General features: G+C 56.5%; 3 protein-coding genes across 3 annotated transcripts; 2 read left to right on the top strand and 1 right to left on the bottom strand.

Moving 5' to 3' along the window:
• The first annotated feature begins 1192 nt into the window (after positions 1-1192).
• Positions 1193-7578, top strand: TCTE1 (t-complex-associated-testis-expressed 1). The gene is made up of 4 exons (XM_061146091.1): positions 1193-1472; positions 2771-3339; positions 5374-5823; positions 7369-7578. The coding sequence occupies exons 1-4, from the start codon at positions 1193-1195 to the stop codon at positions 7576-7578; spliced, it is 1509 nt and encodes a 502-aa protein (XP_061002074.1).
• A 679-nt stretch (positions 7579-8257) lies between these two features.
• Positions 8258-15315, bottom strand: TMEM151B (transmembrane protein 151B). Its single transcript, XM_061146836.1, has 3 exons — positions 15190-15315; positions 12630-13070; positions 8258-12219 (listed from the first exon to the last, which is right to left on the bottom strand). Exons 1-3 carry the CDS (start codon positions 15313-15315, stop codon positions 11083-11085), a joined length of 1704 nt encoding a protein of 567 aa, XP_061002819.1. The 3' UTR covers positions 8258-11082.
• Positions 15316-19930: 4615 nt separating this feature from the next.
• On the top strand, positions 19931-27536 carry NFKBIE (NFKB inhibitor epsilon). The gene is made up of 6 exons (XM_061146835.1): positions 19931-20539; positions 22899-23001; positions 23758-23980; positions 25405-25493; positions 25605-25844; positions 26492-27536. The coding sequence occupies exons 1-6, from the start codon at positions 20172-20174 to the stop codon at positions 26555-26557; spliced, it is 1089 nt and encodes a 362-aa protein (XP_061002818.1). The 5' UTR covers positions 19931-20171; the 3' UTR covers positions 26558-27536.
• The last annotated feature ends 69 nt before the right edge of the window (positions 27537-27605 follow it).

Raw genomic sequence — 27605 nt, 5'->3', positions numbered from 1 at the left:
ACCAGATTTTGAAGGTTTAAATGCATATACCTAATAATTATATAGATAATAATTTTTATATTGATTACATGTTTAAATATTTTGGACATACTGGCTTAAACATAAAGTTAATTTCACTTGTTTTCTCTTTCCTTTCTTAATGTCTATAGGAGAAATTTTTAAATAGTAAATGTGGCTTGCATTTTGGCAGCCATTCTATTTCTATTTCTATACTTCAGTTGGCCAGTACTGTTCTTCATCCCTTCCTCCTGGTTAGGCAGTTGTTTTTCTGTAAAATGCTTAGTGGCAGGGAGCTGTTTTAAACTAAATGTTTATCATACCTCAGCCTTTTGGCTGAACTTGACAGACTGAGTTTTTGTTGTTGTTGTTATTTATCTACCAGTTTTTGGCTGTATGGGGTCTTTGTTTCTGTACGGGGTCTTTGGGGCTTTCTCTAGCTGTGGAGAGTGGAGACATGGGCTTAGCTGCCCTGTGGAATGTGGGATCTCCCCAACCAGGGATGGAACCCATATCCCCTGCACTGGCAGGCAGATTCTTAACCACGAGACCACCAAGAAAGTCCCAATAGGCTGAGTTTTAATCCACCTTTGTTATATATAAGCTGTGTGACTTTAGGCAACTCAGTTAACCTCTCTGAGCTTCAGTTTCACATCAGAAAAAAAATTAGCCCATCAGCGCCTATCTCAAAAAGGCTTCTGTGAGAATCAAATGAGCTGATATGCATAAAAAAACTAAAAAAAGGGACAGCATGCAGCAATTGCTCGTAATTACCGCGTAGCTATTATTGTCTGAAATGTGGCTCTGCCGCTTGCTACAGCCTCATGTGTCACGGAAAGCTGTGCCTCTTCGGATGCATTATTTTAGTCACTCTTCCCAATCATATTATTGGTAACTGCTATCCTCATTTCACAGGGGAAGCATCTGAAACCCAAAAAGCTTCAATAACCGGCCTAAGGCCACCCAGCTGGTGGGCTTTGCACCTGGACCTGCTCTAGTCCAGAGACTGGCCCTTCAGAACCACCCCGTGCTATGTCTGTTGGTAAATGCCCACCGAAACCCTCCAAAATAACAGCTCTCCCTGCTGCTCTTTCTCCAGGTTCCCGCCAGCACCCAGGATCTGCCTGTCTGAGAAGCTCCCCGTCACGTGCCCATCACCAAGGGGTCACCTGGCCCTGTGTTGCCAACCCCCAGCATGCAGGAGACCCAGACAACAGAGTCGCCGTCAATCCCCAGCCGGTCCTCAACCTCCACCCAGGACCGGTCTTCCGCTGTGGGCCAAACTTCGAGCACAGGCCCACAGCCCTCAAAGCCCACCCCAATTATCCCCCCGCTGGTGAAGTCCACGGGCCCAAGCTCTGGGTCTGGGGTCCGGCGGATGCGCAGGATCATCGCTGAGGACGCTGAGTGGTCGCTGGCCATTGTGCCCCTCCTCACAGAGCTCTGCATTCAGCACATTGTCAAGAACTTCCAGAGTGAGTCTGTCCCCTCCTCACTTGGGAGAGAGAAGGCTAGGAGTGGGGCAGGGTGGGAGGGGACTGCCTGGAGGCCCAGGCCTCAGAGCTGGGTCTGGGGGCAGCCCCTGCCCTCTCCTACAACGTCCTCTTGTCTTGTTCAGCCCCTCGGTCATGTCTGACTCTTTGCAAACCGGTGGACTGCAGCATGCCAGGTTTCCCTGTCCTTCACCATCTCCCAGAGCCTGCTCAAACTCATGTCCATCGAGTTGGTGAAGCGATCCAACCATCTCACCCTCTGTCATCCCCTTCTCCTGCCTTCAATCTTTCCCAGCATCAGGGTCTTTTCTAATGAGTCAGCTCTTTGCATCAGGTGGCCAAAGTATTGGAGCTTCAGCTTCAGCATCAGTCCTTCCAATGAATATTCAGAACTGATTTCCTTTAGGAAAATGTCCTCATCCCCACTCACCTCCTCCTTTACCCCCTACCCTGAGGCCAAGTCAGTTTCTCCAGCCATCCCCACTTCCAGGCCCCACCACACACCTGCCCCATCCCACACTGTGCCCTCTATATCTAGGCCTGCTCCTTACTTTTCTGACTCTCTCCAACAAAGCCTGGCCCAAACCACATCTACCTCCTCCTCTAGAAAGCCCTCCCTGGTTGACCATCCTCCACTCGCTTGGAGTCTTCTATGGGCATGTATAGATCCTTGGCTTGTCCTGTACTTTAGTCTCTGTGACCCTATGGCTCCTCTGTCCGTGGGGTTCTCCAGGCAAGAATGCTGGAGTGGGTTGCCACGCCCTCCTCCAAGGAATCTTCCTGACCCAGGAATCAAACCCACATCTCTGCCTCTTTTATGTCTCCTCCTGCATTGGCAGGCAGGTTCTTTATCACTAGCACCAACTGGGAAGCCTGTGGTACATAGTAGGTGCTCAAAGAAAAAAAAAGTTTTTGTTTTGAAATGAATGAATCAAATCACATTGGGAGCCTCTGAAGTCAGAAATTACCTCCTCTACTAGATTAAGGGAAAACTGAGGGCTGGACCTGGGATTCTGTCTGACAGAGAGCTCCCTGAGACCAGATGGTAAGATGTCCACCTTCAACCAGGACCACCCCAGAGTCAGGAATGGTGTGTCCCTCCTCAGATCGAGCCTCCCTGAGAATGAAGGCTATCTCTTCTCACAGACTGGGGCTCTCTGAAGGCAGAGGAGGGTCTTCCCCTTTCCTGGGTGCCCCCAGACAGACAGGCTGAGCCCAGGGTACCACAGTGCAGTGTCCCCAACACTGTGCCTCCTATTTGCCTATTCTTGCTCCCAAAGACAACCCCATCCTGAAGCAGCTGCTCCCAGAGCATCAGAAGAAGGTCCTGAGCCACCTGTCTCCTGACCTGCCGCTGGCTGTGACCGCCAACCTGATCGATGATGAGAGCTACTGGCGCCGCTGCTGCACGCAGCGGTGGCCCGTGTGCCACGTGGACAATCACGGCGGCAGCTGGAAGCGCATGTTCTTTGAGCTGCACCTGGAGAACTTGCTGAAACACTTCATCCCGAACACCACCGACCCCGCGGTGATCCTCAGCCTGCTGCCGCTCTGCAGGAACTACGTGCGCGCCCTCCGGGTGGATCAGTTCCTTCCGCCCGTGCAGCTCCCAGCCCCGCCCCGCGGCGGGGATCAATCCGATTCAGGCAGCGAAGTGGAGATGGAGGAACCGGCCATGGACCACTACCAACTGGACGACCTGGTGGCTGGCCTGAGCCATCTGGAGGAGCTGGACCTGGTATACGGTGTCAAGGACTGTGGCATGAACTTCGAGTGGAACCTCTTCCTCTTCACCTACCGCGACTGCCACTCCCTGGCGGCCACCGTCAAGGCCTGCCACACCCTCAAGGTACCACCTACTCCCAGCCTCCCCCCACCTCCCATTCTCAGCGTCTCTCTGAGTCCCTCTCCCCTTCCCCTCCTCCTCCATCACCGCCTTCTTGCTCCTATTTCCTTCTCGCTCCTTGACCAAATATCCTTGGTGACCCTGGACCAAACTGGGTTCTGAGAATGCAGAAGCGCACACGGTTCTGCCCGGCCCATTCACCAGCTATTTATCCAATACTCAACTGCACCCCGGGCCCTGTCCTAGGTGCTGAAGATTCCACAATGAGCACAATTAGACCATATGTGCTCTCCAGCTGACAATCTGGTGGGGATAAAAGGCACTAATCAGCAATCATATAAATGCGAAATTGCAACTCAAATAGGGTTGCCAGATTTACCAATAAAAATACGGGGTGTCCAGTTAAATCTGAATTTCAGATACACAACGAATTTTCTTTTCTTTCTTTTTTTTTTTAGGTTAAGTATGTCCCAAATATTCTGGTTGGAAGAAGGAGAGCATGCCAAGAATCAGAGGGGGAGGAAAAGGAGGACATGGCATTGTATCACAGAGCCTATGGAGGGAGGCATTTCAAGATGAGGGATGAGCAGCAGTGGGGTGGGGTGGGGCTGAGGACTGGATGTAGCAAACTTGGAGGTCACTGAGGGGAAGCTATGTCAGTGGAGTGCCAGGAGCAGAGTCCAGATCAGAGGTGTTTGTGGAGAGAGTGAGAAGTGAGGAGACAGATCAGCTTTTTCAAGAACTTGGCTGTGAAAGGAGAGAAAGGTAGAGCAGTAACAGATGAGGGTTTTGGGTTTTTCCTTAAGAAGAAACTTGCATGTGTTTAAAACCAATGTATAAAAACAAAAACAAATGGATCCTAATCAAATGCATAAGCTTTTGCACAGCAAAGGAAACCATAAAACAAAGAACCTTCAGACTGGGAAAAAATATTTGCAAACAATGCAACAGACAAGGGCTTAATTTCCATAACATACAAGCAGCTTATACAACTCAATAACAATAACAAAACAACCCAATCCAAAAATGTCCAGAAGACCTAGACGTTTCTCCAAAGATGGCCAACAGGCACATGAAAAGATGCTCAACTTAGCTAATTGTTAGAGAAATGCAAATCAAAACTAGAACGGGGTGTCACCTCACAAAAGTCTAGGAGAGTGCAGCGAAGGGCTGACTCATCCAAAAGACCTGGATTCAAAACCTGCCTCCATGGCTTAATCACCGTGTGACTATGGGCAAATGACGTTTCCGCTCAAAGCCTCCATTTCTCCTGTAAAATGCAGAGAACTTGTTCAATCTCACTAGGATGCCGGGGGTTAGAGATCACAGCTATGGAATGCTGCAGCAGCATGCCCAGCACGTAGTCATTACTCAATAAGGGGTAGTCCTTTCCCTACCAGTTGCCACCAGTTCTGCATCACTGTCATGCTGGGTAGACCTGCCCTGCCCAAAAGTCAGCCAGGTGGTTGAATCCTTTATCCCTTACTGCTTCGCCTCTCTCCCCCTTCCCAGCCAAGTTCTTCTCTCTCTCTCTCTCTCTCTCTCTCTCTCTCTCTCTCTCTCTCAATATTTATTTATTTATTTGGATGGGTCCGTATGCAGCATGGGCTTCCCTGATGACTCAAGCAGTAAAGAATCCTGTAATGCAGGAGACGCAGGAGATGTGGGTTTGATCCCTGGATTAGGAGAATCCTCTGGAGGAGGGCATGGCAACCCACTCCAGTATTCTTGCCTGGAGAATTCCACAAAGAAGCCTGGCGGGGTACCAGTCATAGGGTCGCAAAGAGTTGGATACGACTGAAGGGACTGAGCCACAGACGCACAGCTGCAGCATGCGGGATCTTCTATCTTTATTGCAGCATGTGGGATCCACCTCCCATACCAGGGATCTCATCTGAGCCCCCTGCACTGGGAGCTCGGAACCCCAGCCACCGCACAGCCAGGTTCTTGAAAGAACAGAATCTCGGGCGTTCCTGGCGGTCCCTCTTCTACCTGGGGGAGGTATGTAGGCAGGCACATTCTTCCTGCTGCCCACAGATCTTCAGACTGACCCGAAGCAAGGTGGATGACGACAAGGCACGCATCCTAATCCGCAGCCTCCTGGACCACCCGGCCCTGGAGGAGCTGGACCTGTCGCACAACCTCATCGGGGACCGGGGCGCGCGCGCCGCCGCCAAGCTGCTGAGCCACAGCCGCCTGCGCGTGCTCAACCTCGCCAACAACCAGGTGCGCGCGCCCGGCGCCCATTCGCTGGCTCACGCCCTGGGGCACAACAGCAACCTCATCTCCCTCAACCTGCGCCTCAACTGCATCGAGGATGAGGGCGGCCAGGCGCTCGCCCACGCCCTGCATACCAACAAGTGCCTCACCACGCTGCACCTTGGGGGCAACGAGCTGTCCGAGCCCACCGCCACCCTCCTGTCCCAAGTGCTCACCATCAACACCACGCTCACCAGCATCAACCTGTCCTGCAACCACATCGGGCTGGTGAGCCAGGCTTCTGGGGCGCGCAGGGCCAAGGGGAAGCCCTGGGGCCTTGGGCGGAGGGCTTGGAATCTGACTGCCGCGGGTACTTACTGGGAAATTGTTAGGGCCACAGCCTTTCCCCAGTTCTCACCCCAGCTCTGCCATTTAGCACTTGGTTAAATTTACTTAACCTTTTGGGACCTCCGTTTCCCCATGTGTAAAATGTGAATAGTAATAGCATCTACCTCTAAGTGTTGTTAATGGGCGGATTAGACGAGTTATAATTGTAAAGAAGTTAACCATTGCAGATACTGGCTAGGTCCTCAGTATTTACTAGCTGTTGCTACTACTTGGGATTCTATACTATGCTAGGCACCCAGTATCTGTTAGTTTTTCTTTAACCCTCAACTTATCTAGTAAAATAGCCCCACTTTATAGATGGAAAATAGTCTCAGAGAGGTTAGTGAGTGGCCTGAGAGCATCCAGTCAGGTTGAAAGCCTGGGTCCTTCCCAACAGACAGTGTCTTTCAAATCTTGATCAAGTCTCAGAGTAAGAAATGCAATTTGCATGAGCACCGAGTGAACACATACATTGATATAACGTAATTGAAATTTAACTTGCACTGCCTGTGATATATGCTGATGTTTTCCTGTATAATGTCTGCTATTTCATTTTTTAAAGATGCTTCAGTGACCCATTGAGTTAACTTTGCAACATACTGTTGGGTCACAACCACAGAAAACCAGCATTCTGCCTCCCAACAAGAAATTTTTCTTACTGGGCGAGGGCCACCCAGCCCAGAAGGGGCTGGAACTATGAGGCCGAGAGAAGAGGGCCCTCCAGGCACTCCAGTTAGGGCCCTGCACCCTCTACCAAGCCTCCCCAGAGGACAGTCTGACTCACAGACACTGACTCCAGAGAGAGTGCTCTTGGCTACAAGTAACAGAAAGCTTCAATGGGAAATGGCTTAAACAAGAGAAATGTTCACGGTGTCCCATAATCAGAAGTCCCAGAGAAAGGGGTTCTGGGGTTGGGGAGTTCCTTGGCTCAGTGCTTCTGAGGTACCTCGGCTCTGCCTACCCAGCCCCACGGCCCCGTTGTCTCTTGTGTGACTCTCATGGGCCCAAGATGGCGGCTGTACTTCCCACAGGGCTACGCTCAGAGGCAGGCAAAAAGGAAACCACTCCTCTCTTCTTTTCTTTTACGAGAAAAAACTTCCCACATGCCACTCCCTCCAAACTTCTTCCTTGTATCTCATGAGCCAGATTGGTCTCACGTGCTCGTGGCTGAACCAGAAGAATGGAGTCATCGTCACTGATACAGCACCATGTTTTTCAAACCATTAGGGTTGAAAAGTCCATGTAGTGAATTTCAAGCACCATTTTTCTCAGGGAATAAGATGGAACAGGACAGAAAACGCTACACAAAGTAGGAACTGTGTTGTGAAGTTGTTGTTCCCATCACGTCTGTATATCAGTATGTGTACATGTGCACACATCCACCCATGTCTGTGTGGTCCTGGGTCGTGGTGGAAAGTGACCCTTTCCCTTGTGTTCCTGACCCAGGATGGTGGGAAGCAGCTCCTGGAAGGCATGTCAGACAACAAGACCCTCCTGGAGTTTGATTTGCGCCTGTCAGACATCGCCCAGGAGAGCGAGTACCTCATCGGCCAGGCCCTCTGTGCCAACCGTGAAGCAGCCCGCCAGCGGGCCCTGAATCCCAGCCACTTCATGTCCCCAGTCACTGCCAAGGGCCCTGAGAATCCTGTGGGATAAGATGGGAACAGGGCTGGGGCGGTGGCCAGACCTAGGTCACTGCCCCAACCCCAGCCCTCATTTCATGCCCCTGCCATGCCTGCTCTTGAGAGTCACCCTGGTCCCGAGGGAGGGGGAGGTGAGACCAAGACTATCCTGGGGGTGAGTGACTGAGGTTCTGCAGGGATCTGTGAGGAGAGGAAAGAGCGTGGGATAGAGGTAGGAAGTGGGACTTAGCCCTGGTACCTAGGGAGAGGATATGAACGGACTCACTGAAATGACTGACTTCTCCCAAGAATACGGAAAGCCGACCGTGAGACTGTGAGGCCCAGACTCTCCCACAGGGGCCACCCATCTCCCCAACCACCCTCCTCCCCACCATTGTTCTCTCTACCAAACAGATCCTTGACCTCTTGACCTTCAAATACACTCACACTCTCTCCTCCACCCCAGGCTTCAGCAGAGCTCTGCCTGGCTCTTCCACCCTCACCACTGCCGATGCCACCTCCCTCTTACTTGACTCTGCTTAAGTCTTCCAGTTCTGCAGGTCATGCCAGCCCTAGTCCACCCCACCCCCAACCTGGGCAGGAGGAAACAGAGGTGATGGGAGGGGCTCAGACCCAGCGGCCTCCCCAAAGAGTTGCTCACAGGACTGGGAGATGGTGAGAGAGGTGTGACCCTGGGAGGGAAGTCAGTGAGTCATCTGCAACTTTATTATCCACCAGTTTGATTTATACAATCTTTGCGCTTGGAAATCCACGACAGAAAGGCCACAGTGTGATGCACCCAGTTGACAGAGACCTGTCTTCTTCCCAGCCAGGCCCAGCCCACCCCACAAGCCCTTGTCCCAGGACACATGAAACCTTCCAGGCACCCTCCACGAGTCCCCATCACTCTACGACCACCCGCCCTGGGGCCACACCCACAGGAATCACATCTCCCCATGAGGCCATGAGAGGATCTGCCCGATGGACTCAGGCTGAGCCCCAGGGCCCATCCTCCACAGACTGAACCCCCAGCCCCGTTTCCAAAGGGTGGGTCACAGGCTGCAACCACAGCCTAGGAGCGCTTTCCAGGGACTCCTTCCAACAAGCAGGCACGGAACAGAGCACCAAAGGGGGCTTGGGAGTGACCGCACATGTGTGCCTGTCTGGGCAACTTCAAGTCTGTCTGTGCCTGACACCCTCTGACAGTTCCGGAGTGCAAACTTGCAGGTGTGAGGGTGTGTGTGAGTGTGTGAGTGTACATAGCCACAGCTGCTAGCAGAGGTTCTAATTAGAGAAACAAGAACATTCAGTGTAAAGTTTAATTTTAGAGATTAATTTTTCTGGTTTTCGTTTTCCCTGGCAATCAATAAAGCTACCAAGAAAATAGACCAAAGACTTGGTTTCTCTCTAAGTCTGTGCGTATGTGGGAGGTGTGAGGCTGTCAGTGTGAGAGGACCTAGGCAGAAATGGTCAATACAGGCAAAAATAATCACAGCCCCTCCCCTCTCCCCTCCTCCCAGCTCAAGCTCTGTCTCAGGCATCTGCCTGAGGCAGGGAGCTGAGTTCCTCCCTCCCCAAAGCCATGAGGTGGCCAGGATGCCCCAGACAAGGGTGTGACATCCGGGTGCCAGCTGGCCAAGAACTGGGTGCCAAGGCCACAGCTCGCCACCTGTACCTCGCAGACATCCATTCAAAGGAAAGAGGGGTGCTCCAACCCCCAGGCCCCTGAAGAGCACAGTGCTGGCAGGTAGGTGGGCACTGCTGCCCAGGGAAACCTAGTGGGCAGCTGTCCCCTCCTGCCCAAGCATCCCCTTCTCCGGCCTCCTCCCCTTCCCACTCAGCCATCTCCACCTGAAAGTTAAGCTCAACCCCAATGCGCCACAGGCCATGGTGTCCCCACAATCTGTGCACCCCCAACTGCCCAGGGAAGGGGAGCAGGGGAGCCAGAGATGTTGCATAGGTGGAGGCCACGCCCCGGGCGGTGTGGGCCTGGCCAGGCTGGAGGAAGAGGGGAGAGGAGCGGCTCTGATGGCTCAGATGAAGTGAGAATCATCAGCGGCGAGCCATGTCGAGGCTGAGGGTTATCCTCTCCGGCTGCAAATGTGAGCTCACTCCCTGGGCGCTAAGTCAGCTGGGAAAACGTTAGCCAGGGGAGCTGGGCGGGCAGGGGTTTTGTACACAGACATGCACACGGAAGCACATCAGGGTAGGAGCGGTGGGGGGACAGGACAAGGGACCAGCGCCCTGGGGTGGTGACAGCATGCCCCTTTGAAGACCCTGGGACACACAGCAGGGCTTCAGCTCACGGGCTAGGGGAGGACAGAGGGATGGGGCAAGATTTAGAAAATTCCTGCCTCTGACCCCGCCAATGGAACGGAGCTTCCTGCTGGGCTCGTGACAAGGTCCTCAGCCCCGCAGAGGCTCAGCTTGTGGACGACCACTATCCACTCCTCCCCACGAACACGGGGGAGCCAAGGGTCGGCCCCCACTGACACCCCCACCTTTGAGGATCTTTTCGTAATCCTCTCCTCTTTGACTCCCACTTGCTTCCTGAGTTCTCTGTTGTCACCCAGGCCTGTCTCCTAGTCTCCCCGCTGAGTCGGACGCCTTGGTCAGCTTAAGGGAATGCCGCCTGAAGGGGGTGCCCTCCCAGAACCGAGGCAAGGAGGCTGAAGTTTAAATGACTGAGGTGCACTGCCCTCCACAGTTTGCCTTCCCCCTCACCCTGGCAACAGCTCTTCAGAGCCAGGGAGCAGGCTGGGGAAGAAGAGCTGTGGTGAGTAGGTCCCCCCAGGACCCAACCCCCCGGGGGCCCAGGGAGATAAACAACAGCGGTGGGAGTGGCGGAAAGGAAACCCCGATCTTCGGATCTTGTCGGGGCCAGCGCCAAGAAGAAGAGAGCAACATCTCCAGGGCTTTGAGATGGAGTACCGCGGCTGACACCTGGCCCCGGCCTCAGACCCACTGAATTCATTAGCTTGGTTGGAAGCCAGCCCTGCTGTTCTCCGAACCACTGCCCCCTTGGTAGAGTGAGGCCCCCGCAGGATCAGGCTGCAGCGAGGAAAGAAAGCCGGCCGGCGCTTCCCCCCCCGGGCCTCCAAACCTCCCCAGCTGCACAGCGAGGGCCTCTCCCTGGAGACGGAGCCCAAGGCGGGTTCCAGGGCGCAGTCGCCAGGTAACAGTCATTGGATCCATTGAAAGGCGGGACAGGGAATCGCCAATGTGCGAGTGTGTGTGTCGGAAAGGGAGGTGACCCCCTAGGAACTGAGGGGCGGGCAGGCCTGGAAGAGACGGCTCTGCGGGGGTGGGATTGTCTCCCCTCCCCCCAGCTGTCTCTTTATGTACAGGAAGTGGGGGGGGGGGGTCGGATCGGCCCCGTCTGAGTCTGGCCCGCGCCCCCTCGCCTCCCACCTCCCCACCCTCGCCGTTCCCAGCACGGCCTCGGCCACACTCGTGACTCCCCCTGCTCCACCCGCGGGACGCGCCGTCCCGGCAAGGGGCAGGGAGGAGACCGTCGGGCCGGTCCCGGGACCCGGGGTCACAGTGAAGTCTCTACGCAGGAGCCGTGGCGGTGCAGCGGCCGGTGACTGTGGCCCAGACACCCCTCCTGCCGGTGCACGATGAGCACCGGAAAGTAGAGGGCGTCGTGGTAGGGCGGCGGCGGCCCGGCCTCCTCCTCGTCGTCGTCCTCCTCGTCGTCCCCCATGCTGGCCTGGCTGGACAGTCGCGTCTGCTCGGTGGGACAGCTCGCCTCGTTGACGCTCCCGCTCCGGCTGCGCCACAGGCAGCTGCGCCGCGAGCCGTAGAGGCGGCCGAGAGAGAAGCGGCTGCCCCCGCAGCCCGCCCCGACTCCTCCGGGCCCGGGGGCGGCCCGCGGGCTGGCGCAGATGCTCAGGGCGCTGCGCGAGAAGATGGACGAGCTACTGACGGCGCGCTGGCAGTGCTCGCAGCTGCGCCGGTACGGGGCCAGGCCCGCCGCTCCCGGTCCACCCACCCCACCGTAGCGGCACGTGGGGGCGTAGCCACCGGCCGCTCCCCCAGTGCAGCGCGCGCCCAGCCCCGCCAGGTCCATGAGCACTGCCTCCGAGTAGCTGGGCACCAGCTGCTGGTTGGAGCGGATATGCCACTCGAGCTCCGTGCTGTCCACCGTGTTGACCCGCGGCAGGCGGTGCGTGAGCGGCGGCAGCAGCTCGTCGCTGGGGCTGAGGCCGCCGCCGGCGCTGCCACCCGCCGAGCCGGGGCCCTCCAGGCCGAAGAGCTTCTCTACGTGGTAGTGCGCGTAGGCCGTGCGGTACTCGGCCAGCACGCGCAGCGGCCACGACAGCGTGAGCAGCGCCGCGGCCCAGAAGGCGGACGAGCAGGCGTACCAGGGCGGCCTGGCCGGGTCGGGGAAGGCCACCATAAACTCGCGGAAGTCCACGTTCTTGAGATGCATGCCCTCGCGCGCCTCCATGTAGTCGTCCAGGCCCTCGTTCTCGGCGAAAAAGCGCGCGCGCTGGCACAGGTACGCGTTCTCGGCCTCCACGCTGGCGAAACTGAAGCACTTGGTGAAGCGCAGCCGTGTGGCCGGCGCGCCCTCCAGCCCCACCAGCGCCTTGGACACGTCGCGGACGCCACAGCGCGCGTAGTCGAACTCGGCCTCGGCCACGTGCGTGTTCACGCGCTCATGGTAGACCTGCGGCGCCGGGGAAGGCGGCGGGGTCGCTTCAGTCCGCTCACCCTCGTCCGCCCCATGGCGGCTCTCGGCGCCTGATCGAACCCTCAGCCTGTCCTGGCTTAGCTCCCGGTTGGAGCCAGGTAGGATCTTATCATCTCCAGAGACACAGATCCTGGAGTCAGACTGCCAGGCTTCAAATCCCAGCTCCACCACACACTAGCTGTTTAACTTTGATATTGGTAAAGTAGTTAGAGCAGAACCTGTCTGCTAGTGTTTGCTGTTATTTTTATGGTGGTGGTTATTGCTCTTCTGTGGCAGTGCTCACAAGAGCTCACTGCGGGCTGTGCTCCCCCTGGGGACAGTCGGGCAGGGTCCCAGCCCTCCCCCCTCCCATCTGGACCGGCCTGTGCTCCCCTCCAGCTCCTCACCTGGGTGGTGGTGTAGGCGTCTCCATTGCGGTATCGGGTGACTTGGCGCGTGCGGCGGACGTAGTGGTAGCTGATGGCCTTCCACCAGATACAGGGCGTGGCCTGCTGCATGCGGCCCACGCGCTCTCGCACGCTGCTCACGTCCACCCGGTGCTGCAGCTCGTGGCGGGCTTGGCAATGCCAGCACTCCACCAGGTAGACGGCATACAGCATGAGCAGGAAGGCCAGGGGGATGTAGACATAGCCGTTGGAGCAGGGGCTGTCGTGGTACATGAGGCTGTTGCCCTGGTAGGCGCTGCTGAAGGTGAGGCGGGTCACCGTGGTGACGTGGCACCAGGCCACCGCCCCCAGGCAGCCGTACATGAGCAGCGAGAGCAGCAGGCACTTCCAGTGGGACTCACGGCAGAGGGACTTGGTGAAAGAGGGCTGGATGGGACGCTGCTGCTCAGATGGGCAGGCAAAGGGCCGAGATGATTGGGGAGTGAGACGGAGTGGCAAGACCCAGCACAGAGATGAATGCGGGAAGGGAGGGCCAGAGGCCAGCACCCGAGATGACAGGCAGAGACAGACAGGGACGTGGAGAGAAGAGTCAGACCAAGATGGGAGGCCAGGATCAGAGATAAACACAGAAGTGACCCAGAGTGAGCCATGAGGACAGGAAAAAGGAACGGAATGCCAGTTTGGGGAAGTTCAGAGAGAGATACCCCAAGAGGCAGAGGGATCAAAGCCAGGGGTGGAGGGAGAAGGCCCAGATAGCAAAGAAGACACAGATGGGCAGGATGGCACCCAGAGGAACAGTCCAAAGACATACAAAGATGGCAGTGAAACAGGAGAAGGTGTGGGTAGGGAAGACAGGGAGGACAGACAGGCATCAGCGAAGGCAAGTCCCCAGCCCGGACCCCTTCCAGGTATTCTAGGAAAGGAGGGAGGGGCCCACTGACATCCCCTTCCCACTTCACAGGTGGGGCCCTCCCTTCTTTCAGAACCTAGGAGGAGCCACTTCCTCGGACCCATCCACCTCCCTCATAACTCCCAGGAAACCCCAAACGCCGTCTCCTTCCCCAGGCTCTGGACCCCAGGTCCCTGGCAAGTCTCCTTAACATCCTACTCCTGTTCTAAGATGGAAAGCAGGGGGTCTGTGTCCCTGAGTAGCAGGTGGTCCAGGAGGAAACATCCAGAAGGGCAGAGGCATATGGCTGGGGAGAGGGGATGGGAGACGGGGGTGGGGGTGGGAGGCAAGGAGGAAGATATTTGTGGCCCAGCTCTTTGACAAGAGAAAACAATTCTCGGTACCCAGGCTTCTTAAAGCACTAAATCATGTTCTGCCCTGCGGTGGTCCCGGTGAGTTGTTTATGTGTCTGGCTCCTTCACTAGACTGGGTGCTCCTGAAAGCAGGGCCTCATTCTCTTTGCACTCTGGGTGCTGGCACCCACAGCCACTCAAGGACAAGTATCCTGAGTCAGATGTCTGGTGGCGACCTGGGCTTTCCCTCTGCTCCCCCCATCTGCTCCCCCCACTGTCTAGCTTTAGGAACCCTCCACACACCCTCCTGCTGAGATCCTGACTTATTCTTTCCATTCCCCTGCCTGGACCTGGAGGCTCCCCAGGGGAAGGGAGCGAAGGTGGAGAGAGGAAAGGCACAATAACAGGCAGTGGGCCCTGGACTGGTGTGAAATCCAAGGAAAGATCTGGAAGTACAGATAGGTGGCTGGCTTAGGAAGTAGTACTCAGCACATGCAGACAAGATTAGGGTGCATGTGCCTTTGTGAGAGCCTCGCCCTTGGGGGGTGCATGTGTGCCCCTTTGCATGCCCACTTGCATGAGTGTGTGCTTGTCCCAGTGAGCGTGCGTGTGACAGGGGCCCTCCCTGCAGGTCCCGCCTGTGTGCTTCTGCCCCAGTGCAGTGTGTGCGGGAGCGTGCATGGGAGACTGGGGAGCCCCTGGTACTTTCCTTCATCGCTTTGTCTCCAGGTTTAGTATGCCCCCAACGAGGGGTAGGTATGCTCGGTACCAACACCCGGAAAGATTCCTGGGAGTCCCCTGGAGGGGGGTGCTACACGGACCTTGGATGAAAGAGGCGCACGTCCCCCCCCACACAGCCCCAGTGACCTCAGGGGGGATGGCTTCTGCTCACATTTGACCTTCTTAGGACCCCAGCTCAGGTAACACCACCGTTTCCTCCGTGGACCTGGCAGGTACTCTCCTGCCTTCCGCAGCCCCTCTAAGTCACCCTTCCTGGCCTTCTAAAGAGCATCTCCCTCCGCGAGATAGGATCCCGGCTACCGTCCCCACCCCTACTCACCCGGGGTCCGCGAGGCTCCGCCCCTAGGCCCCTCCCCCTGCCCGGGACCCCCCGAGCCCCGCCCCCGACGCGGCCCCTTCCCCGACACCGCGGACAGCTCCGGCCGCCGGGCGGGGGCAGCGGCGCGGGACTGCGGCTGCGGCGGCCGGCTCGGGGTGCGGGGCGCCGGGCGCGCTGCGGCGGAACCGGCGGGGGAAGGGGCGCCACGCCCGGGGAAGGGACGACCGCGCCCTGGGAAGGGGCGCCACCGGTTCTCACCTCCTCTCGGGCGGGGCCCTCGTCCGTAGCCGCCGCCGCCGTGGGCTCCTCCGGGACCCCGGGGCCGCCACCGCCGCCGCCGGCGCCGCCGCCGCTCTCTCCCGCGGCCGAGCCAGGGGGGGACATGGCGTAGAGGGGGCGCGTCGAGCTCAGGGCCTCCCGGGGGGCTGCCGGGGGCCGGGGGCATCCTGCGCCGGCCCTGGGGAGGGGGGCGGGAGGGGGCGGGGCCCTCGCTGCTCCCCACCCCCCGCCGGGGGGAGGGGGCCTGGAAAGGGCTCCACGGGTAAGGGGCTTGGGGATGGGGATGGGGAGGCGGGCTGGGGGGCCGGGCTGGGGGGGCCGGGGCCGGGGGCGGGTGTCACCTTGAGGCCCTCGCGGCGCCGCTCCGCCTCCCGCCCGCTCCCGCCGCCGCCTTTTGTCTGAGCGGAGCTGGAGCCAGCGCGCCCCCCCTCTTCCTCCCAGCACAGGAGCCCCGCCCCCGGCCCCCCAAACTCCGCCTTCCCCAAGCCTACCTAACAGCCACCCCAAAAGGGACAAGCAACAGGGGCTCCCGGCACCCCTTCCTCACTCCCAGCCCCGCTCACTACCCTCACCGCCGCCATCCTTCTTCCGAGGAGGAGAAAACTAAGCCCAAACTCCTCCGTCTGTTCGCGGAGGGGGCGCCAGCGGCCAGCTCACATCCCTCCCCACCGTTCGTTCTCGCAAGTTCCCAGGGCTGAGAGTGGGGAGAGGAAATTGAGTTGGGGAACCCTAGGCAAGATCCCCATTCCCAGTTGGATGGTAAAGGGTTAAGGCAGGACTTAAGAGGCCAGACCCAGCTGAACAAGGTTGGGAAAGGCTGAAAAGGAAAGGATTGGAGCTGGATGTGAGGAAGGACTAGCAGAGGGCAGAAGAGAGGATATTGAAACCAGCCTTCACCGAACTAGCTCTCTATCCTAGAAGAAAAACCCCAGAGAAGCAATGAAGTGTGTACATTGCCCTAGACTGGAGATCAGGAAACCTGAGAAGAGATTCTTAATCCGGGCTCTGTCATTAGCTGTGTGACCTTGGGCAAATGCCTTCCCCTCTCTGAGCCTTAGTTTCCCCATTTGTGCAGTGAGAAAGTTGACTGAACAATCTCTAAAGCTCTGACTTTGAGTGTAGGAGGCCAAGTCAGAGGCCACATGCAGGTCGCCTGTCTCTTCATGTCATCCACCCACAGTGCTCTTTCCCACCCCAGTTAGGGGCAGAAAGAAAGCTGCCATTCATTCATTCCTGAATGCATCCATTCAATAAGAAAGTATTAAGAACCTACTGTTCCCTGTATAGAAATGCAAAATACAATTTCCCATCTTCAAGGAGCACAAAATCTAACAGGGAAGAAGGACACGGAAGCCTGTCATTATGAAAAAATAAGATAAAGGCTATGCTTGACCCATTTGTGTGTGCACAGTCACCAAGGAAGCCTGTTGTGTGTCATGCGCTACCTTAGTCTTTGACATATAGTGACTTTCCCCATTTACCCACAAGGAACCAAGGCAGAGAGGAGGTGAGGGACTTTCTCAAGGTCACCCGCTGGTACTCACAGAGTGGTCCTAGAATCCAGACCTTTCCCATTCAAATGTCCATGGGGATCTTCAGGGGTTGGAGGTCAGCTTGAGGCAAAACCTGGATATCTGATCTTTGGAAATAGAGGACAAGCCCACTGCTCTGCTGACGGTCCTGCCCCTCATCTGGGGCAGAAGAGCCTCTACCTTCACCCACACACCCACCTCCCTACTCTTGGTCCTGTCTCCATGTTACTACTCTTCTCTTTCCAGGGAAGCTGAAGGGGGCTCTTGGTCTGCCTGTCACTTCAGTACTACCCAGCCTGTGTGATCCTCCCCAGGTCAGTGAGTCCATCCTCCCTGCCCAAACCTAGGGGGAGTATGGTCCCAAAAGGCATGATTCTCCTTCATCCCCATGGCAGAGGAGGAATCTCGTTGGCTCATTCCAATGTCTCTCTCCTACCCATAATTTTTGAGAAGTCCTGCCCACAACTAATTCTAACTCCTCTTCTGGTTTCAGTTCATTTCACCTAATTCAGTACTTACTGCAGATAGAGAGCAGAGGTCCTAATCCTGGCCTTTCCTAACCCAGATAGGATCTTCACACTCCCCATTTAGTTGTTCTAATCTTCCTCCTGTTCCCCAGCCCCACTGCCTTCATCACTCCACTGCAGGGGGCTTCAGAAGAGAGATAGCTCTCAACTTCTTTTGGCCAACCCCAGAGCTTTCAAGAGATAAAAGACCACCTCCCCTTTCTCCATACACATGCATTACCCCTCCTTGGAAGCCCAGAGAAAAAAGGGGGCTGTGGAAGGAGCCAGCTGACCAGCTGGTCACCATAGCAACTGGGCCTGTTTCCTGAAGATGAGTCTGGCTGGAGTGGGCAGAGATGGGGAGTGGGAGCATGACAAAGGGAACCAGAAAACAAGAGAGAGAAGAGGACCTTGCAGAAGACTGGGTGTGGCTGAGGGAGTGAAGTCAGGACCCTGATCATGCTGTGACTTGAGTCAGAGTGCCCAGGTCATCTTTCCAGATGACACTGCCGTGGTCCCTGTCCCCATTCCTAAATTGTATTCAGAAGGGCTTCCTATCAGAGTGCAGACTAGGTGCTGGAAGCAGTTAGTGACTCAATGCTGACCTCATGTGGCTGGAAAAGGGGCTGCTACATACCCGTTAGGGTTTAGAGCCAGACACGGATAGGTTTCTGGCTAGGTTAATGGGGTAGGTTTTTCCTTAAAATCGGCCTGTGGGTATAACAGAGGTGCTCCCTGCACACCCTTGAGTTCTTGTGTCCTTGCAAAGGGCTCAGATGCCCCCAACTTCTTAGACCTTCATGAAGGAAAGAAACTCACTGAAAACATTGTTTGTTTTTATTTGGCTGCACCTGCCCCGAGGCTTAGTTGTCACATGCAGGATCTAGTTCCTTGACAAGGAGTCAAACTTGAGCCCCCCTGAACTGGCAGCTGAAAGTCTTAAGCCCTGGACTACCAGGGAAGTCCCTCACTGAAAACATTTTTAAAGTTTTGTATGAGGAACAGGAGAACACAGCTCTACACTTTCAGATTGTTTGACCTTGGGCAAGTCAACTCACCTTTCTGGGCCTCAGCTTCCCAACCTTAAAATGGAGATGATTTTGAACCCAAGTGGTTAAGGTCTGTAGTTTTGCTGCAGCCTTTGAGATTGGGAGAGGAACGGGTCAGGGGAGGAAGCTGAGGATGTCTGAAATCACAATGACCCCAAGGGAAGGAGATGCCTCATTTTCCTTGGGCTTTCCCCTCATGGCTCCTCACCCTCTCATGCTCAACACAGCCTCCCCACTCCAGTGGGGGGTGGAGAACAGTGGGTCACCTCCTCCTGTCTGTCCTCCTCCCTCCCTTCTCCCTCCACTCACCCCCTTCCCGAACAGAGACAAGATACTTCTCCCCAGCCCTCTTCCCTTCCCATTTCCAGTTCAAATGGAACCTCCTCTACCGCTCATCCCATTGGGTAGTTGGCCCCATGCTGTGTCCCTCCAGCATCCTGTTCTCACTCCTGTCTTAGCCCAATCATTCTGTGTTGTAACTGCTAGGGGGTTTTGAAGGCTGGAACAGTGGGACATTTTTTGTTTGTTTGTTTGGGGGGGGGTGGTAGTTGTTGGTTATTACTGTTACTGTGAGCCTCCATTTTGCTTCCAGCAGAGAGAACAATGTCAGGCATATAGAAGAAGCTCCTTACATGTCTATCAAATGGATGAATAGAATGAGGTTTCATGGGGAGGGTGGGAGGGAACCTGGTTAGTAGCTGTGTGTTCACACCCCAGCTTCCTTCCTTCAAAGCCAGAGTTGGGAAAGGGAGATGTTTTCTTAGAGGTGATTTTTCTAAGAGCATTTCTGGAACTTGGGGTAGGGGATAAATATTGGGCAGCTGATTTGGGGCTCACCACGTGGGTGGGATTTGCCTACAGCCTCCTGAGGCTAGGACCAGGGAAAGTAGAGATGGGAAAGGGGGAAAGATGTGCTGGTACTAGGTCTGAGGCTGCCAAGGGGACCTCAGCAGAACGCTGCCCAGAATGTCTGGGGCCTCCCCATCCTGGCCCCACCATGAGGAACTACACTTGCCCAACCAGATGCTGTTACTGTCTGAGACTAGTATTTTATCCCTGTGAGGAATGACCACTCTGCTTTTTTAGACTTTTCAGCAGAAAAACCACTTGCGAAAAGCACATCCTCATGTCCAATTCTATGTGATCTGAAAAACTGACACAGGAGACTCTGTATCCAGAACCCAAAGGGAGAACTCCTTTAAAGACATGGGTGTCCCCTTTGTCTCCGGGAAAAGCAAGAGAAATTGAGAGTAGTGGGCCGGCGACAGGTAGCAACGCTTCCCCGTCCCACCTCCCACCTGCCCTCCCCAGAAGACGCCCAGCTTGTGCAGACGATGAACATATATTCCTCTTAAACGAAAGAATAAATGAATGAATGGAAAATGAATGAAGAAAACAGAGGAAGTGAAGGAAGGAAAGGAAGAATGCATGGCATTAATACATGGAATGAAGGGAGGGGGAAAGAGTGAATGAATGGACGGTTGGATGAATGAATGAATGGGTGAGTTAACGCAAGAGTGAGTCAGGACCGGGGAACCCCTGACTCGGAGCCAATGCAGAGGGCGGGGTAAGGGGGATTCCGAAGGGCGGGGCCTCCGTCCGGAAGCGCGGCGCCTGCCGGGGGCGGGGCCTGAGGGCGGGGCGAGCGAGCGCTTCTGGGCTGCCTAGCTGCCCCGAGTAGCGGCTGCCGTGGACCCCGGCGGCGCTCCGAGCCTCGTCCACGCTTCTCGCCGACCCCCGCAGGCCCCCCAGCAGCCTGGGAAGGAGGCCATTTCGGGTCCCGCACCCGCTCTGCCAGGCGGACCTGCAACCCGGAAAGGCGGCGAGGAGTCGGATCCTGCTGGGACCGGGCCCGGCGGGCCGGCGCCGCGGGGATGTCGGAGGCGCGGAAGGGGCCGGACGAGACCGATGAGAACCAGTATGACTCGGGCATCGAGTCTCTGCGCTCCCTGCGCTCCCTGCCCGAGTCCACCCCGCGCCCAGTCTCGGGGCCCTCAGACGGCGGGGGCCCCCAGCCCTGGATTCATCCTCCGGGAACCGCCAAGGAGCCAGAGGAGAAGGAAGACACGGACGGGGAGCGGGCTGACTCCACCTACGGCTCCTCATCGCTCACCGAGCCCCTGTCCTTATCGGGGGACCCCAGGACCGAGGACGCAGTTCCGGACTCACCGCTCCCCGCCGCCGGGGCGCTGAGCCCTCAGCAGCTGGAAGCACTCACGTACATTTCCGAGGACGGAGACACGTGAGTATGGGGGCTAGGGTAAGAGAGGACCCCTTCCTCCTTTCCAGTGCTAACTCGGGGCCTTCCCCAGGAGCCGGGCAACAGGCCGGGCATTCCCTTTGTGAGGATCCCTAAAGGCACCAGCTCTGGAAGGGGCGGTCCCCACTCTCTCTTTCAAACTGAACTCTCAACCCACTTTTGAGCTGTAGCCAGAGCCAGTCCAAAGGACCTGGCATCGTCTGTCTGCCCCACCTTTTGGCAGGGCCCTTACCAGGCACCTGGAACCCAGCTAGCATCTTGGAAATCTACCAGTAACCCATCCCGGGGAAGAGAAAATTCCCCTGACCAGCCTAGTTTTGTTTTGTTTTGTTTTTCTTGCTGGGGGACAGGGCATCCTTGTTTGCTTAATATCTGGGATTCCCGGCCTCTGACCTCAGAATGCCCTGTCTCAAAGAACAAGAGGGGCCAGTCACAGGCTGCCAGTGGGCCCAGGAAGCTGGGGTCCGATGTGCTGCCAGGGTGCATGGCTGAGGCTGGCCTGTGGAGTAAGTGAGCCAGGCTGGGGCACTCTTGCCCCAGCAGACAGACAGGCGGCTGGCTACCCCAGCTAACTTCCTCCTCTGTTGAGAAAGGGGAAGTGAGGGCTAGAGTCAGCCTTACCGACACTCTCCACCTCCTGAGCCTACAAATCCCCCTCACTGTCCTGTGTGACCCCTTCACTTCATCCTTCCTCCCCAGGCCCAGGTGGAGCTTGGTGGAGACTGGGCTGGGGTGGGGGTGGGGGGGTCAGAGGGGCAGTTGAAGTAAGAGGCAGTTGTGTGGTAGGGGCTGGCCAGGTGAGGATTCGCCCTTCAGGAAGAAAAGACTGACGAGAGAGGGGGTGGCTGGGATTTGGGGATGGGAAACAGAGTGGAGGGGGGCTGGGGTCCTGGACCTGGGATGCTGGAATGAACCAGGATGAGGAGGCGGGAGCTCTCTGTCTTGATCTGCTTTTTTGGAGATGCAAAGGTCCTGGGTGGCCTCTGACAGAGACAGACTCTGGACCCACTGGGTGACCCTAGACCTTTTTGTCCTCTGTGCCTAGAGATCACCAGCTCTCAGGCTCACAACCAAGATTGTGCGGGTTCTGTGCAGAATACCTGTGGTTGAACTTTGACCCATGGAGTGGAGGCTTCTGCCCTGCCCCCCTTGCTTAGCCTCTCAGTCCCAGCTTTAATTGCCTCTAGTTAGAGACAGATGTGGAATCTAGATCTGGGGGCGGGGGCAGGGAGGGAGGTGTCAAGACCCCCCAGGGGGTTCCCTGAGAGGAGAGGGCGCTTTCTTCCCTCTGGAGGTGTCTGGGCTGTGGACATATGGAAATGGGAAGAGGAAGTGGGAGGAGGGAGACTGAGGGAGAGAGGGAGGTGGCTGCAGGAATGTGACCAGAGAGCAGGCCCTGGCCGAGGGGATTTCCAGCGCGGTTCCTCCCTCCCTCCCTCCGTCACTCTCTCCTGGGCCTCGCCAGCCACCAAAGCCCGCCCCCCCCCCTCCTGCCCCAAGCAGCCCCCTCCCCAGCCCAGACGGGCCTTTCAGCCAGGCTTCCCCCTGACAAATGCCCCAGCAGCTGCCCGCCCCGGCCTAGACCCTCTGGCTCTGGCTTTCATTTTCCCCACCTGATGTGGGGAAACCCCAGGGCTGGAACTTCCCCTCCTGGCCGCCCCAGGTTAAGGCTCTTTATCCCCCACACCAAGCTCACATTTTCTGCACTGCACAGTCCTCCTCTCAGAGGCACACGCAGGAGCGGGGCCCCAGGTCAGGCCCTGTCCCGGCCCTGCTGTCTGAAGAATGGCCCTCTGGCTGGCCCATGGAGGGCAGCAGAAGAGGGTGCTGCTCTGTCTCCTTGCTTCTCTTCCAAGAGCTTCTGTCTCTTCTCTTTCGGGAGGTGTTCATGAGGGGACAGCGGGTGACCCCACCCCTGCCCTCTCTGCCCTCCCCACTGAGGGGGGCAGAGGTGGGGAGCCCAGCCCTGGAAACCACCTCTGTGCTACCCCAGCGGCTTTCAGTTTGGCTTTGAGCTGCAGCTGCCTGGTGGGGGCCCCAGGGGGCCAGAGGGGAGCGGGGTGTGGGCAGGGTGGACAGGAAGGACCTTGTCCCGTCAGCACCCTGCCCACGTTCTCACTCAGCCAAGACCCTCCCAAAGGCCAGAGATGGGAACTTGGAGCTTCCACCCTTGGGATCCTGGCTTCCCACAGCAACCCTCACTTCCTGGCCCAAACTCTCACTTCCCGCACCTACCCTCTGGGTGGCAACTTAGACATTGATGGGTTCCTTCTAACCCCAGAACCCCGGCCCACTCTGTCTGGCCTGAGCCCTGACCCCACACCTTGCCTCTGCCTCCCAGGCTGATCCACCTGGCGGTGATTCACGAGGCCCCCGCTGTGCTGCTGTATTGCCTGGCTCTACTGCCCCAGGAGGTCCTGGACATTCAGAACAACCTTTACCAGGTGGGTGGAGATGGTGGGCTGACCAGATAACCTATGTCTGCCCCAGCAGCCATCCCCAGCCACCAGAAAGCATCCTTTGGCTGCTCCCTCAGGGAACCATATGCCAAACACTGGGCAAGAAGCTGAGGACAGACAGACAAGTAGGAAACAGACTCTGCCCACAAGGTGCTCAAGCCTGGCCTAGAGGACTCGTGTCAACAGCTAATGAATGACACAGCACGGTGACAAGAGTGGTGACTGAGACACATACCAGCTGCTGTGGGAACCACTGTCTGTGGGAAGCAGCCAGGGAAGGTGTTAATACAGGACATGATATCTGCAGGGAGCATTCAAGGAGGAGTGTGCCAGGCAGAGCCTGCGCGATGCCTCTGTTGCCTCCTGCTGAGACCTCAGCCCCTCACCTAGGATAACAGGCTTCCCCAGAAGATGAGAAGCTAGATTCTGCTCCCACCATCACCATCACAACCTGTCCCTCCCTGCCCCAGCTCTGTTGTTTCTCTGGGGCCGGGGGTTGGGGGTGGGGTGGTGCTAAAGGGACTTAAAGAGTAGCAAGGGGCCACTTGCCTCACACTACCTCCAGAATCGGGGCCCCAAGAGTTTGATAGGGGATAACAGAAGGAAGACCAGGGCCATAGCCTTTATAAGCATTCCTCAAAGAAGGGGCTGGCTGCTGGCAATTCCCATGCCCACCCTGGCAGGTTCCCAGAGGTTGCAGCATGTTGCAGCCACCCCGTGACCCTCTCTTTGTGCCTGCAGACAGCACTCCATCTGGCTGTACATCTGGACCAGCCAGGTGCAGTTCGGGCCCTGGTGCTGAAGGGGGCCAGCCGGGTGCTGCAGGACCGACACGGCGACACAGCCCTGCATGTGGCCTGCCAGCGCCAACACCTGGCCTGTGCCCGCTGCCTACTGGAGGGGCAGCCAGAGCCAGGCAGAGGACCACCTCACTCCTTGGACCTCCAGCTGCAAAACTGGCAAGGTACAGGTGGCCTCAGGGCCCCTGGGAGGAGGAGGGGACAGGAGACGGGGACCCCACTCTCAGGGAAGGGAGGGCCACAGCTTGTCTATTGATACATCTCCAGTTCTAAGCACACAGGTACTCAGAATACCTTTGTTGAATGAAGGAGTGAATGAATGAATGGTTTCTGGTTAGAATTTATGGAGAACGTATTATATGCTAAGCAGAGAGCTCAACTTTGCCCTCAAGATGTACAGTTTGGGGGGCTTCCTTGGTGGCTCAGTGATAAAGAATCCTCCTGCCAGTGCAGGAGACACGGGCTCGATCCCTGATCTGGGAAGATCCCATATGTCGTGGAACAACTAAGCCCAAGAGCACCAACTACTGAGACTGTGCTTTAGAGCCTGGGAACTACAACTGTTGAGCCCATGTGCCACAACTTCTGAAGTCCGTGTGCCCTAGAGTCTGTGCTCTGCAACAAGAGAAGCCACCACGATAAGAAGCTGTAGCGCTGTAACTAGCAGAGTAACCCCTGTTCACTACAACTAGAGAAAAGCCCGTGCAACAACGAAGACCCTGGCCCAGCCAAAAACAAATCAATAGATAAAATTATTAAAAAAGAAAAAAGATATTCAGTTTGACAGAGATTAGATGAACTCCTTAATCTATTCAACAAAAAGGTACTGAGAACTTTCTCTGTACCAGACATTATTGTAGGAGCCAGACCTGCGTCTGTGAGTAAAACAAGAGAATGTCTGAGACAAGCAATAAACATAAGAAGTGAGTTCTCTGGCAGATTAACAGGCAGTCACTGCTGCCTGGGGACAGGAGAGCCAGGTGAGGGGGCTTAAGTAGGGGGTGGTGGGGCTTGATGGGATTTTTAAACAGAGTGGTCAGGGAGAACCCTCATGGAGCAGGGACATTTGAGCAGAGACTTGAAAGAGATGAAGGATGTGAATTTGCATCGAGTTCTCAAGAAGAGAGGTAGCACAAAGACTAGGGGGGCTTATGGAAGGAGGAGGCCCCCGGGGAGGGGCTGGGGGCCTGAGGATCCCTAGAGCTCTGAGGAAGGTGACTTTTAGAAGGGGCCCAAAGGCGGGTAGAGTTTTACAAAAAGACTGTGTGTGTGCGCGGACAGGGGAGGACACTATGTGGGTGGGGGAGGGTGTGTGTATGGGGGGGGTGTCACTCAGCAACCTGACTCCCGAAGCGTGAAAGTTTCAATAACATGACTGAAAAGGTGGAAACTTTGAGTTCCTTTCCCCCCAGACTTTTGAGGGGTTTTTTAGGTTTGTGTTTTAACAGTCTTGTGATCAGAGGCACTGAGTAGGCAGGGACAGGGCGGGGGGGTCCCTTGGGGCTGAGGGGTAAGGGAGGTCCCTGAAGAAAGGGAGAGCGAGCTGGCAGATGCAGCCCCCACCTTCACCCCATCCTCCCGATCTCAGGTCTGGCCTGTCTCCACATCGCCACCCTGCAGAGGAACCGTCCACTCATGGAACTGCTGCTTCAGAACGGAGCTGACATTGATGTGCAGGTGAGGTGGCCCATCAGAGAGCTGCTGGGCCCAGGGCCCAGGCACGGGGCCCCTCTTCTTAGAGGCATGCCTCCTCTGAGGGCCTTGGCTGACATCCTTCTCCTCCCGCAGGAGGGCACGAGTGGGAAGACAGCGCTGCACCTGGCCGTGGAGACCCAGGAGCGGGGTCTGGTGCAATTCCTCCTCCAGGCGGGTGCCCGGGTGGACGCCCGCATGCTCAATGGCTGCACGCCCCTGCACCTGGCGGCAGGCCGGGGCCTCAGCAGCATCTCGTCCACCCTGTGCGAGGCAGGTGCTGACTCCCTGCTGCGAAACGTGGAGGATGAGACTCCCCAGGACCTGGCTGAGGATGTAAGAGGCAGACACTCAGCTCTGCTGTCCAGGGCCTCCCACATCCCTACTGGAGACAGGAGCTATCACAGCTGAAAGGGCCAAGGAGTTAGGAGCCTGGGGTTGTAATCCACGACTCTGCCACTCTCTCAGCCTGTGTTCTCAGGACCCGGGGCCCGAACTTGGGACTCCTGCAGGAGCCATGCAGCTAAAGCAGGCTGGGTGTAAGACAGCCAGGTGCTGGGGCCTGCAGGAAGCCAGTCTTTTGTCTGAGGGTCACTCGCTCTACTCAGCTTCAGCAGATTCTTGCAGCAGAGGAAGACGGACCCAGTATTTCCAGATCTTGGATTTTTTTTAAAGAGAGATAAAACCTAGAGTTTGTGTAGAATCTTTCCCATTTTTAAATATTTGATGTAAAAAAAAAAATTCAAAATGTTTTGTGAGTGCCCTCTCTTGATACCCTCCGCTCCCAAAACGAAAGCCAAAACAGGCCCCAGTTGCCCAGATGGACCACTGTTTTGGGGATTAGTAGGAAGATTTGCTCCCTGATGTCCTTCAGGGATCACTTGGTGGGGAGGAGAGGGCCTAATGGGTCTCCCAGCTTCCTTCCCCCACTGCAGCCTCTGTCCACCAGCCCTGATCTTGCTTCTCTCCATTCCTTTCCTCAGCCCTTTGCCCTGTTGCCCTTTGACGACCTGAAGATCTCCGGGAAGCCACTGCTGTGTGCTGACTGAAGCCGGGACACGCTCTCGGACCCCGGATGCTCCCCCTCTTCCCATCTGGAAGCTGGAGCCACAGCTGCTGCAGTCTGGGCCCAGGCCGTGTGTCCTGGGAACTGCTAAGGCCAGAGCCTGGGGCCAGCACAGTCTTAAGCTGAGAGGAACCATCCCAAGTGAGAGAGCCAGTCTGGAAGGAAGAGCTTCGGAGTGGATAGAAGATTCCTCAAAGCCCCAGGCAGCGTGGGCGAAGCCTGTTGGCCTCTGTCGAAGATGGCAGTGCTCTCGTCTCTCCCACATGGGGTCAGCCTGAAGCTGCCAACCAGTTAAGACAACATGGACTCTTCCAAATGAGGAGAGATACTGAACTGTGAGTGAGCAGGGCCCCGAAGGGTTCCAGCTCTCTGCGGAGGAGGACTCTGAACTTAAAGACTTCACACAGAAGGCCCTGAACTTCTGGGGATGGGGAAGTTTCAATAACATGACACTAAAACGGCAGAAACTTTTAACTCCCACCCCCACCCCCAGTTGTTTGCGTGTGTGTGCGTGCGTGCATGTGTGCACTGGGGATTTCTAGACAGACCTGTCCTGTGACCTTGTGGTGAAGGCAGAGAGAAGGAAATTGGTACTTGAGCAGTGTAGGGCCTTGCCAGGGAGGGTAGGGAGGCTGATGGTCCTCAGCCCTCTCTGTTCAGCCCAGACTCTTGCCCTTTCTGTGGAAATGCAGAGGATGGAGGAAGAGAAAGAGGAGTGAGAAGATGCAAGTGGGAGCCTCATCACAGCCCTGGAAGAGCCTGGGGAGAAGGGCTAGTCTGTGAAGAGTACACGAGGGAGCATGGCTTTGTATGTTTTTTTCTCTCATTCCACATGTTTGAGGCATCTATTAGGTCAGGCCTATGCTGTGATAGAATTTGGGGAATAAAGCAATACAGTTTCTGACCATTTAGAGATTATAGTCTAGTGAGTGAGACAGATATTAAAATCATAAACATCTAAATATGTAATTGCAAGTTGCAATGGAAGGAGAAGCTCGTGGGAGGGAGAACGATGGACTGGGTGGAGGGCC

Source organism: Dama dama, chromosome 7, assembly GCF_033118175.1.
Source record: "Dama dama isolate Ldn47 chromosome 7, ASM3311817v1, whole genome shotgun sequence".
Taxonomy (NCBI): Eukaryota; Metazoa; Chordata; class Mammalia; order Artiodactyla; family Cervidae; genus Dama; species Dama dama.
The sequence above is the reverse complement of the archived record's forward strand: the minus strand, read 5'-3'. Positions and strand labels throughout refer to the sequence as shown.

Coding starts and splice junctions, on each gene's coding strand:
- TMEM151B (XM_061146836.1), bottom strand. CDS start 15,315: ATGTCCCCCCCTGGCTCGGCCGCGGGAGAGAGCGGCGGCGGCGCCGGC. Junction 13,071..15,189: donor AGGGCCCCGCCCGAGAGGAG/GTGAGAACCGGT, acceptor CCATCTGAGCAG/CAGCGTCCCATCCAGCCCTC. Junction 12,220..12,629: donor ACGCCTACACCACCACCCAG/GTGAGGAGCTGG, acceptor CCGGCGCCGCAG/GTCTACCATGAGCGCGTGAA.
- NFKBIE (XM_061146835.1), top strand. CDS start 20,172: ATGTCGGAGGCGCGGAAGGGGCCGGACGAGACCGATGAGAACCAGTAT. Junction 23,981..25,404: donor CCAGCTGCAAAACTGGCAAG/GTACAGGTGGCC, acceptor TCCCGATCTCAG/GTCTGGCCTGTCTCCACATC. Junction 25,494..25,604: donor GAGCTGACATTGATGTGCAG/GTGAGGTGGCCC, acceptor CTCCTCCCGCAG/GAGGGCACGAGTGGGAAGAC.
- TCTE1 (XM_061146091.1), top strand. CDS start 1,193: ATGCAGGAGACCCAGACAACAGAGTCGCCGTCAATCCCCAGCCGGTCC. Junction 1,473..2,770: donor CATTGTCAAGAACTTCCAGA/GTGAGTCTGTCC, acceptor TTGCTCCCAAAG/ACAACCCCATCCTGAAGCAG. Junction 3,340..5,373: donor AGGCCTGCCACACCCTCAAG/GTACCACCTACT, acceptor TGCTGCCCACAG/ATCTTCAGACTGACCCGAAG.